This window comes from Lynx canadensis, chromosome B3, assembly GCF_007474595.2.
Source record: "Lynx canadensis isolate LIC74 chromosome B3, mLynCan4.pri.v2, whole genome shotgun sequence".
NCBI classification, from domain to species: Eukaryota; Metazoa; Chordata; class Mammalia; order Carnivora; family Felidae; genus Lynx; species Lynx canadensis.
The window spans coordinates 30772909-30787442 of NC_044308.2; the positions used below are offsets into that span (position 1 = coordinate 30772909).

Here is a 14534-nt window from a genome sequence, read left to right on the forward strand (position 1 = left end):
AGTAATTTTTTAAAAAATCACTGCATTTATATTCCTCCATTCTAGGTCAGTCTGAACCATAATTTATTTAACTGGTCTGGAGAGAGAGGTGTTATTCAGCCTAACTCATTAGTGACTTTTAGAACAATATGGCTGGTACGGGGAACATAAATTGGTGTAATCTTTCTTGAGAGCAATTTGACAGTTTGTGTCAGAATCTTTAATTCCATTTTGACCTAACAATTCATAATTCCATAAATTTCTCAGAATTTAGTATAAGAAAACAAAGAAGATGGAAATCCAGGTGAAGTAGGTGATGGTGAGTCCTTAGGTGTCATTCTTTCTCAGGAGTCCCCCTTGAAGCAGTGTCATGCCCTCATATGGGGCTGAGGACTGCAGTCAGAGGACTGCTACAAATCGAATCTTTAGGTTTGGTCTTAGAAGAAAGAAAGGCTGCTTGTTTTCCTTGGGACTATTTCCTACACTTGGGATGATCACATATATTCACATGCTAGAAACTATAATGTGCTCACATAAAACCTGTCATCTCAAGTGTTTATAAGCTCCAATTAATAGTCTTTTAAAAAACTGTTCAAAACATGCATGTTGGAATATAGAAGCTCAGAATAATAACCCTTCTTGCAGGAGACATATTAGAGCATTTAGAATTGTCTAAATAGTGTCTTTTTACTCCTAATGTGTATTGTATTGTTTGTGTGGATTTGTAAGTAGTCGTCTGTCTCCCACCCTCCCCTCTGTCTAGGGGAATCCTTATAAATTTATGGGGTCTGGGTGAGGGGGGAAACATCCTCTCTTAAGTTGTGGTATACAACTTCCATTGTTTAGACGAAATCTCAGGTTGTTTAGACTCCTTATTGTGGAGACATGGCAAATCAGGTATCTTGTCCTTAGTTGTCTTCTGTGGTGATTAACAGTTCTGAAATAGGAAAATGAAAAAAGCTTTGGAAATTTTATGTAGCATTTTCTGCAATAGAAATGGAAGGAAAGGAGCTTGGGCTTTATTTCACTCTGATCTTACAAGAGGATGAGAGAAAGAATAGAAAATAATTATGTTTAAGGCCAAACCACTAACAGTTTGGAAGAAAGTTTTGTTTAGCAAATGAGGATAAACAAAATAAACAAATAGGGATAAAAGTAGCAAATAAGGATAAGCAAAATAAAACAAAGTAAAAATCTTCTCTAATCCCACCACAAGATAAAATGCTGACGTTTTGCTGTATGTTCATCATCTAAGGTTTAAAATCTTTTTATTGATTTTTAGATACTGCTTTTTAATGTGCTTTCTAAGAAATATTTAAGTTTAAGACTGTGTACAACACACGAATACATTCAACTTATGGATTGTGAACATTTTATAATGTTAAAATCTATGCATCTGTATCAGTGCTGTTCCAAGTGTGGTCCACAGATGGTTGATGTGTATACTTTCTTACTAGTCTATAATGACATAAGTATAGAAATTGAGAATGTTTAGAAACTTAGCGATTTGGACACAGTAATTTTGTAATATATCTGTAAAATGTAATGAAAATTTTGAGCTTATGTATTTTTTTATTTCACTTCTCTAGTAATTCATTTTTATAGTATTTTATTAAAAGTAGTGCCCCATGATGGATTGGAATTTAAGAAAAAACTGGTCCTTTGCCATAGATAGTTTGAGAAGTATTGAGCCATATAATTTTTGGCAGAGAATTCTGTTATAATATGGGTGGGCTATAATTTTTTCACCAGTTCCCTTTTGTGGGAACTTTGGGTTTCTAATTACAGATAGTTCACTATTTAGGATAGCGTGACTTCCAATTTTTTGACTTTATGGTAGTGCAAAAGTGATGTGCAGTAGAAACCATACTTGGAATTTTAAATCTGGATTTTTAAAAAAAAGTTTATTTATTTTGAGAGTGAGAGCACATGCACACACACAGGCAGGGGAAGGGCAGAGAGAGAGAGGGAGACAGAGAATCCCAAGCAGCTTCCGTGCTGTCAGCCCAAGAGTCCCATGTGGGGCTCAAACTCATGAACCTGTGAGATCATGACCTGAGCTGAAATCAAGAGTCAGATGCTTATACCCTTATGACCATTGCATTCTGCTTTTCACTTTTAGTATAGTATTCAACATATCACATGAGATACTCAACACTTTCCTATAAAAAAGGCTTTGTGTGAGATAATTTTGCCCAACTGTGGCTACCGTCAGTGTTCTGAGCACATTTAAGGTAGTAGGCTAAGCTGTGACGTTCAACAGGGTAGGTGTATTAAATGCATTTTCAACTTAGGATATTTTCAACTTAAAATGGATTTAGTCAAGGAAGATCTGTAATTATCTTTGTGTGTGCAAAGATATGCATGCATGACTTTTAGATGCATCTGGGGAAGAATGCAGAAGCCTTGAAGTTTCTTGTCTGCATTTTGTCCACCCCAGGTTTCAGCAGTGCCACAGAGCTCTGGCAGTCACGGGCCCGCCATCGCAGCGGTTCACAGCAGCCATCATCACCCAACAGCTGTGCAGCCCCACGGAGGCCAGGTGGTCCAGAGTCATGCTCATCCAGCCCCACCAGTTGCACCAGTGCAGGGACAGCAGCAGTTTCAGAGGCTTAAGGTGATATTCAGCTCCTCTTCTTCCATTAAAAAGTTTTCTCTCTCAGCAGGAAGCACTGGCTTCAGCCTATTAGTAGTGACATTATAACTTTTAACATGCTAGATGAGGGATTGAATTACAAGAAGTTTTACTTTGTTTCTGTTTTGAGACCTACTTAGATTTCCCATCTTAGGATCAGTGCCTGATCCAGAGAATATATTCAAGAAATGTTTTTGGAATGTATGAATGCGTAGTACTCAGACATGTCCAGGATTGAGAGACTGTTTTCATACGAAATAAACAAAGTCCATTTTTTAGATACCTCCTTTTGAACTCTTAGTTCTTAGCATGGCATAAGGTTTTATTGAGCATACACATGGTTGGCTGCCGTACTGTACGGTAACTGGGTCCAGTATTATCTTAGGATTTAATCTTTTTATCCCTGTTTATAAATAGCTGAATGGGCTGTCATCTTCAAGTCCATCGTTAGTAAAACACATGCTCCTTTTTTGGGAACCTTTATAAAGATTGGGGAAGACTAGAATTGTGAATGAAGTGTCAGTGTTTTCATCTGTTCTGCTGAGTATGTGCTGTAGGTTTTCAGTGCTTTTGAAATTCATGAGGCATCTGTGGAGAAGTGAAGCTTGTGTTCCCAGCTAACCCTCTCTCTTGTGCTTCCTTGAGTGTTACTTTTCAAAGTATGTGATTGTTGCAGCAAATGTTCCAGATTTCAATTTTTCTAATTTTACATTTACATAAAATTTAAAATCAAGTGCAGGAAATACAGAATTGAAGAACTATAAAGAGATAAGATGTTGGGTCTTTATGTGGTCATATTAGCATAATTAAATAGCTTCCAGGTAGGAATGAACACTATGCCCTTGAAGAACACATCCATGTGTAGCAAACATTTCAGCCTTCTGTTTTCCTTGGTACTTTATCTAGTTCTCCCCGATTCCTGCCCTCATTTGTTTGGGTCCTCAGGAACTTGTTTAATATTGGCCTAAGGAAATTAAATGCTACATAAATATAAAGCATACCAAAGTTAAGCTATATAGAGGGATTTTGTAAAATTTACTTTGTCTGTATTAGCTTAAGTAATGAAGAGTTGACCATACTTAAGCATAGTCTTTAAAGAGAGTACAAATTATTTGGGCCTGAAACTTCACTCTCGGCTCTGTCTTTGGGAAAATTTGTGTAATATATTGATGGTTGACTGCTTGTAGAGTGATGGCTGTGTACCAAACTGTATTATTGCTGTGAATTTCGCACTTCACAAAGTCCTGAAAATATTTTTTAAAGTTGTATTGGTATGATTTAATTCCATATTAATACTGTGTTCAGTTAATATCCTAATGTTGCAAAAGAGCTTCCAAACGTGCTATGAAACTAACAAAAATATATATTTGTATATCCTTTTTCAGCCAATCCTGTCAAAGCACAACACTGATTTTACTCACCTCCCTCACTTGGGTATAAGTATATAGATTGTGCTTTGTCTGTTTTACAGAAACTGTCAAGAAAGCAAGAAAGGGCTTTGGAGTTGGGGTTATAGATAGAGTGAGTCATGGGCAGACAAGAGGCAGGACTTTGTGCTCTTTCTCATCTTGCTCTTGGGTATAATTCCTGTGCGCAATAACTTGTTGAATTTCCCTTCTGATGAGGAGAGGTAAAATGCCTTCTGTGCCTCCATGTAGCTTCATTCAGTATTCCCACATTGCCTGCCATTTTTGGATAAGTCTTAAAATGCTTTACAAGCATTCGAATCAACTTCAATAAACCGTTTATATTCTATAATAAGGAAGTGTTCAGTGAAAATACTTAGGTTATTTCAAGCATCAGCATTGTCTATACTTTCTTGTCTGTCTTTGGCAGGTTGATGACAAGGAGGATTTGAATAATTTGAGGCATATTTGGTGTGATTTAGCTACTTGTTGAATGTTAGCAGCATAGATGTTTGGCACATCTCTAGCAAGTTCTCTTTACAATTGTTTGTGTTTGTCTTCCCCAAGATTGTGAACTTCCAGAGGGTAGGGACCTCAATGATAAATACCTGTGGAAGTGAGCCAAGAAAATGCATCCACAACCTGGAAGCCTCCCTAAGTGCTTTCCTAAATCTGTAGCTTCTGAAGGGCTACCTCCGGGTTGTTTTCTTCTAAGTTGTGGTTCCCAGAGCCGCATATTATAAAGAGTTGATCTATACTTCTAGGCAATGAGACAATTTCCTCACTATTCTTACATGCAAATAGTTCACTTATAATGTGATTGTCATGCTGGATGTTTTTTGTTTTTTAATGTTCATTTATTTGTTTTGAGAGAGCACGTGCGAGCCAGGGAAGGGGAAGAGAGAGGGAGAGAGAGAGTCTCAAGCAGGCTCTGCACTGTCAGCAAAGAGCTCAGCGTGCAGGATTCGATCTCGCGAACCGTGAGATCGTGACCTGAGCTGAAATCAAGAGTTGGACGTTTAACCGACTGAGCCACCCAGGTGCCCCATCCTGCTGGATGTTTTTAAGCATAGAATTATAACTAATTTAAACAGTAAATTAGTTCACACCGGTTCACTGTGACCAGACATACACACATCACATATAATTTCTTTCATTCAGGTTTTGCAGTTTTTCTCTCTCTATAGTAATTATTATTATGCCATAGCGTGCTTGTTTATTTTTTTATTCAAAATTTTGTGTTTATTTTTATTTTTTGAGAGAGAGTGTGAGCAGGAGAGGGGCAGAGGGAGAGAGAGTATCTTTTTTTTTTTTTTTTAGACATTTATTTATTGGGGTGCCTGGGTGGCTCAGTCGGTTAGGCAGCCGACTTCAGCTCAGGTCATGATCTCGCGGTCCGTGAGTTCGAGTCCCGCGTCGGGCTCTGTGCTGACAGCTCGGAGCCTGGAGCCTGTTTCAGATTCTGTGTCTCCCTCTCTCTGACCCTCCCCCATTCATGCTCTGTCTCTCTCTGTCTCAAAAATAAGTAAACGTTAAAAAAAAAAAAACAACATTTATTTATTATTGAGAGACAGAGAGAGACAGAGCATGAGCATGGGAGGGGCAGAGAGAGGAGGAGACACAGAATCCGAAGCAGGCTCCAGTCTCTGAGCTGTCAGCACAGACCCCGACGTGGGGCTCGAACTCACAAACCGTGAGATCATGACCTGAGCTGAAGTCGGATGCTTGACCAACCGAGCCACTGAGGCGCCCCGGGAGAGAGAGAATCTTAAGCAGGCTCCACGCTGTCAGTGCAGAGCCCCACGCAGGGCTCAAACTCACTACCGTGAGATCATGACCTGACTCTAAATCAAGAGTGGGACGCTTAATGGACTGAGACACCCAGGTGCCCGGTCATGCTATTTTTGATAATTTCTCCTTTGTCATGTCGTGGTGAATGCTATTTGTACATATCTTCCAAAGTCTTTGTTTCTTTTCTTTTTGTAAATGTTTTTATTCATTTTTAAAGGAGAGAGAGAGACAGAGACAGAGCATGAGCGGGGGAGGAGCAGAGAGGGAGACACAGAATCAAAAGCAGGCTCCAGGCTCTAAGCTGTCAGCACAGAGCCTGACCTGGGGCTCGAACCCACAAACTCTGAGATCATGACCTGAGCTGAAGCCGGGCGCTCAGTTTACTGAGCCACCCACAGTCTTTGTTTCTTTTGCAAACTTAATGAGTTTTATGTTGATCAGTTTGGTCCTTAAGGTAACATTTCAATATGGAACGTTCTGAATATGAATTAAATAGTCCATTGAATTTCAACAAAAATTGTTGTGTTATTTCTAAGGTACAGAAAAACCAACCATAAAATGAGTGGGCATTGACAAAGTATACAAATTGTGCTCTAGCAACACTGAAATACTCTGATTAACCATGGCATAATGGTACCCATAATGGAGCTTCCCATAATGGAAGTTTGGGCAACTCTTGAAATACCATTTAGTGGCTTATTTGAACATAAATGTTCTATTTTACAATATATCACAAGAGTAGGACTTACCAAATCATGTTTATTTCTGAAACTTCCCCAAACTCAATATTTTGTACAATTTAAATAATCCCCAGAGTATATCGGAAACACCTAGTAAGTAGTTTCCTTGGATGTCTCCTGAGTAACTAAAAATTAAGTTGTCCTAAATCAGACTCCTAACTAGAAAGACCTTCAGTCTTTTTTCCTCTTTGTGAATGGCCAAATAATTTATAATTTAGTGAATATTCCCTCTCCCTTATCTCCCATATCCAGTCAGTCCCCAAACCCTGTCACTTCTACCTCCTAAAAAGCTTTTGAATTTGTCCTGTTCTCTCTATTCCTTTGGTTGGTACTATAATTCAAGCCACTGTCGTTCACACAATTGGTTGTCCTGCCTCCTTTCAATATATCCTTCCTTTACACCAATTCACTGTCAACTCTGTAGCCAAATTGAGTACACTAACATGCAGATGTTAAAATCTAAACTGCTTTTCAATAAGATTTACAAGGCCTTTTGGGATCTAGGTCCTGCTTCCTCTCTTGTCTCCTCTTTTGTCACCTCTTGCTGCCACCATTGCTCCTCTTCAGCACAGATCCTTCAGCCAAACTAAAGTGTTTTCAGTTTTCCCAGTGTACCAGATGATGTCCTGTCTGGGATATTGCTCATGCTGCTTCCTCTGACTCTCTTTTGTAGATCTTCACTGTCTTCACTTTTGCTGGCTTGTACTCATTCTTATGACTCAGTTTAGGCATCACTTCTTGGGTCCGCCTTCCCTTCTGTCCCCGTGGGTTTTTCTTAGTGCAGAGGTGCCCTCCCCATGTGCTCTCTGGGCATTCGGTGACCACCTACCTACCCCAGTGTATTAGGATTCCCAACTAGATGAGAATGAACTTCTATAGAGCAGAGACTTGTGGCCTGTTTGTCATTGACTCATTAGTATCTCATGTTGGGCCTGGCGTGGTATGTTTTTAGCTTAGTAGATATTTGTGAAATGAATAAACGAATGAATAAGTGAATAATATTAACGTGATGATTTTTCACTAATCACCCTCCCCAGAATTATTTAACACAAGGCTACAGACTTTATGAGTTAATTTTTATTTTAGGCTCAGGTTTTATTATTGGCGTCCATGCTAACTTTTAATATTTTCATGTACATTTACTAGATATTTTTCTTTCATTTACTGCGTTAATTTTATTTAGGCATAAATCATTTGTTTTTTTAAAAATTCTTGGCTTATTTTCTTTACATAACCTTGAGATTTATCCCTGCCTCAGGTGGAGGATGCGCTGTCCTATCTTGACCAGGTGAAGCTGCAGTTTGGTAGTCAGCCTCAGGTCTACAATGATTTCCTTGACATCATGAAGGAATTTAAATCTCAGAGGTAAAAGATATATGTGGTTGTATTCAAGCTTTGCACTTGAAATGTTAATTTTGGAGGGAGGATATGGCTTATTCTCATATGCTGAAAGATAAAGGATGCCTCCTTTGGGGGGGGTTAATTTTTAGTGTCATGCTTTTATTTATGGATTGCTTTATTGATGAAAACGATGGGCTCCAGACCTTTGTAGCCTCCATATTGGTAAATTTTTCATAACTAAAATTTTTCTCAGTCTAGGGAAGTAGACTGGTAATGATTCGGCTACCAGCTCTTTGAGTCATTTTAGGATACACTAATATTCTGGCATGGTTCACTGTTAGAGTAACCCATGAAAAATGTAGACACATAATGATTGATACTGGTGTGTCAGAGGGTGGATCTTGTATGGGAATAGCAGCTTTAGATAGGACCATTATCATGAATGTATATTCTGTTCAAAATTGTGACCAAGTCTCATTGAATATGAGGCTAAAATGGCTTTGGAATTTGAGAGTTCTTTGTGTTTTGTTGACTTTGTAATACACAGGTTGATTTTTACCTGTCTTACTGTTCAGAGAACCTAGTGGAATGTGAATTTTTTTCTTACTATGGTGTTGGTCAAGCTTGCCACTTTAATTTTTGTGGGTTTTTTTTTTTCCATGTGTGTATATGTGTTTTGTTGTTGTTTTGTTTTGTTTTGTTTTGTTTTGTTTTGTTTTGTTTTTAATCAGCATTGACACTCCAGGAGTGATTAGTCGTGTGTCCCAGCTGTTCAAAGGCCACCCCGACCTGATTATGGGCTTCAATACCTTCTTGCCCCCTGGCTACAAGATTGAGGTGCAAACCAATGACATGGTGAACGTGACAACTCCTGGCCAGGTTCATCAGATCCCTACCCATGGCATCCAGCCCCAGCCTCAGCCACCACCCCAACATCCTTCCCAGCCTTCAGCCCAGTCAGCCCCAGCTCCTGCCCAGCCAGCTCCTCAGCCCCCACCTGCCAAAGTCAGCAAGGTGAGCACTTGGGAACTTTACCTCATGTAAAATACATCCCTAGAAAGCACCCTCCTTGGACATTTCCCCTTTATTTAAGTCTCAGAGACATCAGTTGCAGTGATTTTATTAGAGAAGATGCTATAGTCACATCCCTAGAAGATGGTTCACATTTACCTTCCACATACTTTGATATCTGTTTAAATCAACACATTAGCAACCTACAAGGATTCTTTTTGTCCCCACCTCCTGCATAGTGAACCCATGAGCATCCCAACAGATAGCAACTTTATTTGTACGGTAGTACTTTGACAGCACAGGCAGAAATGGTCATCCTGTGATCAGATTATGCTACTGCCCTTATGGTCCTCATTTTTATAAAGTCACTCCATTTATCAAATTAGGTCATATCAGGCTAAGCAGAAGATCCTATTGATGGAGGTGATGATTGATGGCGGGGGGATGTTCTTGGTCTGCATCTGTATTGTCTGATATAGTAGCCACTAGCCACATGTGACTGTTTAAATTTAAACTAATTAAAATATAAAATAAATTCAGTTTCTCAGTTGTACCAGCTACATTTTAAGTACTCAGTAGCCTCATGTGGCTTGGTGGCTATTGTACAGGACAGTGCAAATAAAGAACACTTCCATCATCTCAGTTCTACTGGACAGAGGTGGTTTAGAAGGTTTTTATGTGGAGCTTCTGCAACAATTGTCTTTTGACATTAAAGATTTATGGAGAGTGAGGTTGGTTTTTTTTTTTTTTTTCTATTCTGTTTGCACCTGTTGAGTGAGCTTAAACACTGCATTAGAAAATATTCTCCCCTGTAATTGGAGATGTCGCCATTTTTAAGGTTGCATTTAGAAAATTTGAGACTGAAATATCTGTATTAAAATGTGTGAACTCTCTACTCTCCCCACCCCTGCGCAGTGTGATTTCAGTTGGGCTAAATGGCCTGGCCAGAGTAAATAAAGGACATATGTTGATTAGACACTTTGTTTCTCTTTAGTTTGACCTTTTCTTTCCTATGTCAGACCATCTGTGTTCCTGAGGAGAATAATGACTTTCTTCTTTTTAGCCTTCCCAACTACAAGCACATACTCCAGCCAGTCAGCAGACTCCCCCTCTCCCACCATATGCATCCCCGCGTTCTCCACCTGTCCAGCCTCATACACCAGTGACAATCTCATTGGGAACGGCCCCATCCTTGCAGAACAATCAGCCTGTGGAGTTTAATCACGCCATCAACTATGTTAATAAAATCAAGAACAGGTTCCAGGGCCAACCAGACATCTACAAAGCATTCCTGGAGATTTTGCACACATATCAGGTATGAGTGTTGCCCTTTCAGCCTTTCTTAACCAGGTCACGTGCCGAGGGCATCTGGGCTGAGAAGAACTTGAATACCCATTATTATGTCCCCTAATTACTACTGGAAGTCAACAGGTTAGAAACTGATGTGTGTTTATAAAGCCAATTTGATGTGCCTGACTTTAATTGCCTTGTAACAGCAAGACAGGATTTTTAAGTTACTGCACTATGAAAGGGATGCTTATTATCTGGACAGTAAGAGGGTGGTTTACATAGTGTAGTTCATCTGCAGTAGGAGACATTTCTCTAAGGTTTTGTGTTTTATTGGTTGGTAGTGGTCCCCTGAGCATTCACATATACTGTCCTAGTTTTTTTGTTTTTTTAAGTTTATTTATGTATTTAAGTAATCTCTACACTCAGCATGGGGATCAAACTCATGACCCTGAGGTCAAGAGTTGCATGCTCTTCTGATCTAGCCAGCCAGGTGCCCTGTCCTAGATTTTGTTTTTGTTTTTTTTTTTAAGGTTTTTTTATTTGTTTTGAGATAGATGGAGGGGAAAGCAGCAGAGAGAGGGAGAGAGAGAATCCCAAGCAGCCTCCCCACTGTCAGCACAGAGCTCCATGCAGGGCTCAAACCCATGAACCATGAGATCATGACCTGAGCGGAAATCAAGAGTCACACACTTAACTGACTGAGCTACCCAGGTGCCCCGCCCCCGTTGTAGTTTTAAAAAATTGTCAGTCACCACCTTCTACTCATTTCTCAACTTAAAAGCTTGCAGTTAAAACAGTGCTAAGAACATAGACTTTTTTCTTAACTACAGCCCAAGTAGATAACATACAGAGCTCCTCTCAGACATCCCAGAAAGTGTGCAAAGGGGAGTCATTCGAAACAGTGGCCCTCTAATATGGTATCTTCCTATTTGCAATTTCCTGTCAGAAAGAGCAGCGAAATGCCAAGGAAGCTGGAGGAAACTACACTCCAGCATTGACCGAGCAGGAGGTGTATGCCCAGGTGGCTCGTCTTTTTAAAAATCAGGAAGATCTGTTGTCAGAGTTTGGACAGTTCCTACCAGATGCCAACAGCTCTGTGGTAAGTTTTATTTAGAAAGAACTGTACTATTTAGAATTATCATCTTAAATAAGTTAGGAAGCTGGAAATAGGAGGGGACTTCCTCTAAATGATATACTTGCTTTGGTAAGAGAATTAATCTCTTTCATCTGTCTTAATTAGCTTTTAAGCAAAACCACAGCTGAGAAGGTTGATTCTGTGAGAAATGACCATGGAGGCACTGTGAAGAAGCCCCAGCTGAACAACAAGCCACAGAGGCCCAACCAGAATGGCTGCCAGATCCGAAGGCACTCTGGAACGGGAGCCACCCCTCCGGTGAAGGTGAGAAAGGGTGGCACCTGTGCATTTTGACTTCTGGGAGAAGTTTTCATGGACAAGTATTCGAGGGTTGATCTTACCCTAAGTGTGTTGAAAGTTGGATCCTGGAAACTCAGTGAGTTGATATATGTCACAGAAACTTGATGCAAAGCTTCTTATCTGGCTTTGCAAAAGAATGTTAGAGTATCACTAATTGCACAGATTACTTTTTGGGTTTTTAGTATTTTCTCTTTTCTTTGCTATTCGCTGTCATGTCTCTTTTTGTTTGCTGCCAGAAGTTTGAGACTTACACTGATTTTTCCCTTCTTCTGATTTGATCTTCAGCCTGCCTTGTGCTGAGAAGGATGGTTATTAAGCTTGATAATTGTTTCACAACTAAGTCAGTGATCTCTAAGTCCTCCTGTGAGTAAAGTGTCTATACATTGTGAGATCTCTTTGGTTAAGACACCCAGCCTGCCCAGGATTCTTTGTTGGGTTGCCAGATCTTATCTGTATCATCCTAATCTCTAAGGCAGGACCTTTGGGCTATAGCAGAGGGAGATCTTAAACTTCTGTTAGTGACCTGTCATACAATGCTTCTTGTTACAGTAAATGCTGATGGTCTGCCTGCAGAGAGCTAAGCCTGCTCCCTTCCTCTGGGATGTAGTGCAGCTGTGCTGGGGAGAGAGTTAGGTGTATGTACTGGATGTTGCTTCGGTGATTTCTAAAGCAGTAGGTAATGTGGAAGAGATGGCCATGTCTGCAGGATCTAAAGAATAAAAAGCTAGTGTAATTTTTAACAGTAGAAAGTGACTGGTGAACAAGCAGATGCCTACAAGGACTAGCAACGTTAGGTGTTGCTCACACTTTAGAAGGACTGTTTTTTTAGTGCTTGTAATGGCTTTTCCTTTTGAAGGCAAGTTGAATGTAGTAATAGTTTATATTCACTTGAGGAAAGAGTGTTGGTTATATGGGTAACCAGAATCAGGTTGGCAGCTAAGCCCCACTCTTGCGTTGGTCTCCTCCCACACTTGATTACCCTCAGGTGGAAACACTAGAAAGAGGGATTAGAATTCCCTACCTGTTTTCTCCTTAGGCATTGTAAGCAGCTTTGGCTCTTGAGAGGGTGTACTCTGAGGTGATCAGGGTAAGTGTGCATACTTTCTCCCAAAGTTTGTACATTTCTTCACAGGTAGTTGAGAGATGGCTTTTGAAAAGTGAATTCTTGCTGACAGTTATGTCATGGCTTGTTTATTCCCTTTGAAGAAGCAATGTTAAATTGGTCTGAGTGGATATTGCTGACAAGATAGTCATTCCTTCTCTTAGGGAAATAAACTGTGCTTTTTTTCAGGGATCTTTAAATTGAACTATAATTAAAGGTTAAAGATTGATTTCTATCTAGGTCTGGCATTGTGCTCTAACTCTTTGCCTCCACAGCTAGGGAGATGAGGTAGTGGCACTAGATTCCAAATAAAGTTACTTTTGGCTAATGGAAAAAGTAAGGATATTCTGTTATCACAGTAATGCTGAGACCATTTGTAGAGAGAATATCTGTGAATCTCTGGGCGGGGGGGAAACCTGACAGGCAAACCGAGATAGAGAAGATGGGTGGAAATCTTTTGGGGGTATAAAGCGAGTGAGTGATTTGAATTCTCTCATTTGTTGCAAATTATTCATCAGCAGTGGTCAGTGATGGACCCATTGAACACAGATGAAAATCAGACTCTGAGAACTCTGAATCTTACGTGTTTGTATTTTTTCTTTTTTGCAGAAGAAACCTAAACTGCTCAGCCTAAAGGATTCTTCTATGGCAGATGCCAGTAAACATGGTGTAGGAACCGAGTCGTTATTTTTTGATAAGGTAATTGTTGAATTATATTTAATATTGGTTATTAATGCCACAAGCAAATTACCCTGTCCTCAAGAGGATTTTGTTTTGAGTTGCATCAAGCTGATGAAGACTTTCTGCTTATTAACATAGTTTCTAAGTTGTAGGTCCTTTCAGACTACTGGAACCATTAGCACAGCTGAGAAATAGTAGCATTGTCTGTGTTACTTTTGTGAAGTAGTTTACAGCACTTTCCATGGTGGAAGATGCTTTTGAAAAATACATGAGGTTACTCATGGGACGCCTGTGTGGCTGAGTTGGTTAAGTGTCCAACTTCAGCTCAGGTCATGGTCTCGCAGTTCCTGAGTTTGAGCCTCACATCAGGCTGTCTGCTGTCAGCACAGAGCCCGCTTCAGATTTTCTGCTCCTCCCCTGCTAGTGGGCGCGCTCGCTCGCTCTCAAAAATAAATAAGCATTAAAAAAAAAAGAGAGAGAGAAAGAAAGAAAAGAAAGAAAGAAAAATGCATGATGTTACTCTTGGAAGATGTTTGGAGCTCCCTGTTGTAGACTTCCAGGTCTGTACCAGTTGTCGAGGACTTAAGATGACTTATAATCTTCTCATTGCTTGTGGTACTTATTTGCAGTATCGAATATAGGGTTTGTGGGAATTCTGATTTGGTGTCAAAGTTCCCCAGGTGATCCTGATAAGCTGCCAGGGTTGAGCTTACTGGTGTCAACCGTGTTGTGTGGTGTATTAGTTTGACTTCCTCCTGTGTCTGACTTCCTCCTTGGAGTCAACTTGATGATTAGCGGGCTGTTTTTATCAAGGTAATTGGCAACTGTCAGACTTCTCACTGGCAGGAGCCAGCCTGGATTGGTCTGGTACAGATTTACCCTGTCTTGCACCTTTGGGTTTTTGCAAAAGGGCAGGTGTTTTAGCATCCCCATGATTGGTGCCTCCTGATCTCTCTAGCCTCCTGTGCCTGTGTGAGCTGTCCTGTCTGACAGCCAAGTCCCTGGCTCTGACTTGAGCAATTTCTGAGGGCTGCCTGGGCACTTGGTACTTCTAAGGGAAATTTGGAAGTCCAGGTCACAACCATTACATGACAATGAAAGAGTAGAGGGTAGGGTGTGAATA

The 14534-nt window shown here is 40.2% G+C and overlaps 1 protein-coding gene across 2 annotated transcripts in view; it reads left to right on the top strand.

Annotated features, from left to right (window-relative positions):
* The window catches only part of SIN3A (SIN3 transcription regulator family member A), a 74229-nt gene that overhangs the window by 21837 nt on the left and 37858 nt on the right, over window positions 1–14534 (top strand). For both annotated transcript variants that reach the window (XM_032593585.1, XM_030317658.1), the window contains exons 3-9: window positions 2420–2596; window positions 7810–7916; window positions 8624–8906; window positions 9967–10218; window positions 11140–11292; window positions 11434–11592; window positions 13340–13429. In XM_032593585.1, the coding sequence (XP_032449476.1) occupies window positions 2420–2596; window positions 7810–7916; window positions 8624–8906; window positions 9967–10218; window positions 11140–11292; window positions 11434–11592; window positions 13340–13429 (1221 nt within the window). The remainder of the gene's footprint in view (window positions 1–2419; window positions 2597–7809; window positions 7917–8623; window positions 8907–9966; window positions 10219–11139; window positions 11293–11433; window positions 11593–13339; window positions 13430–14534) is intronic.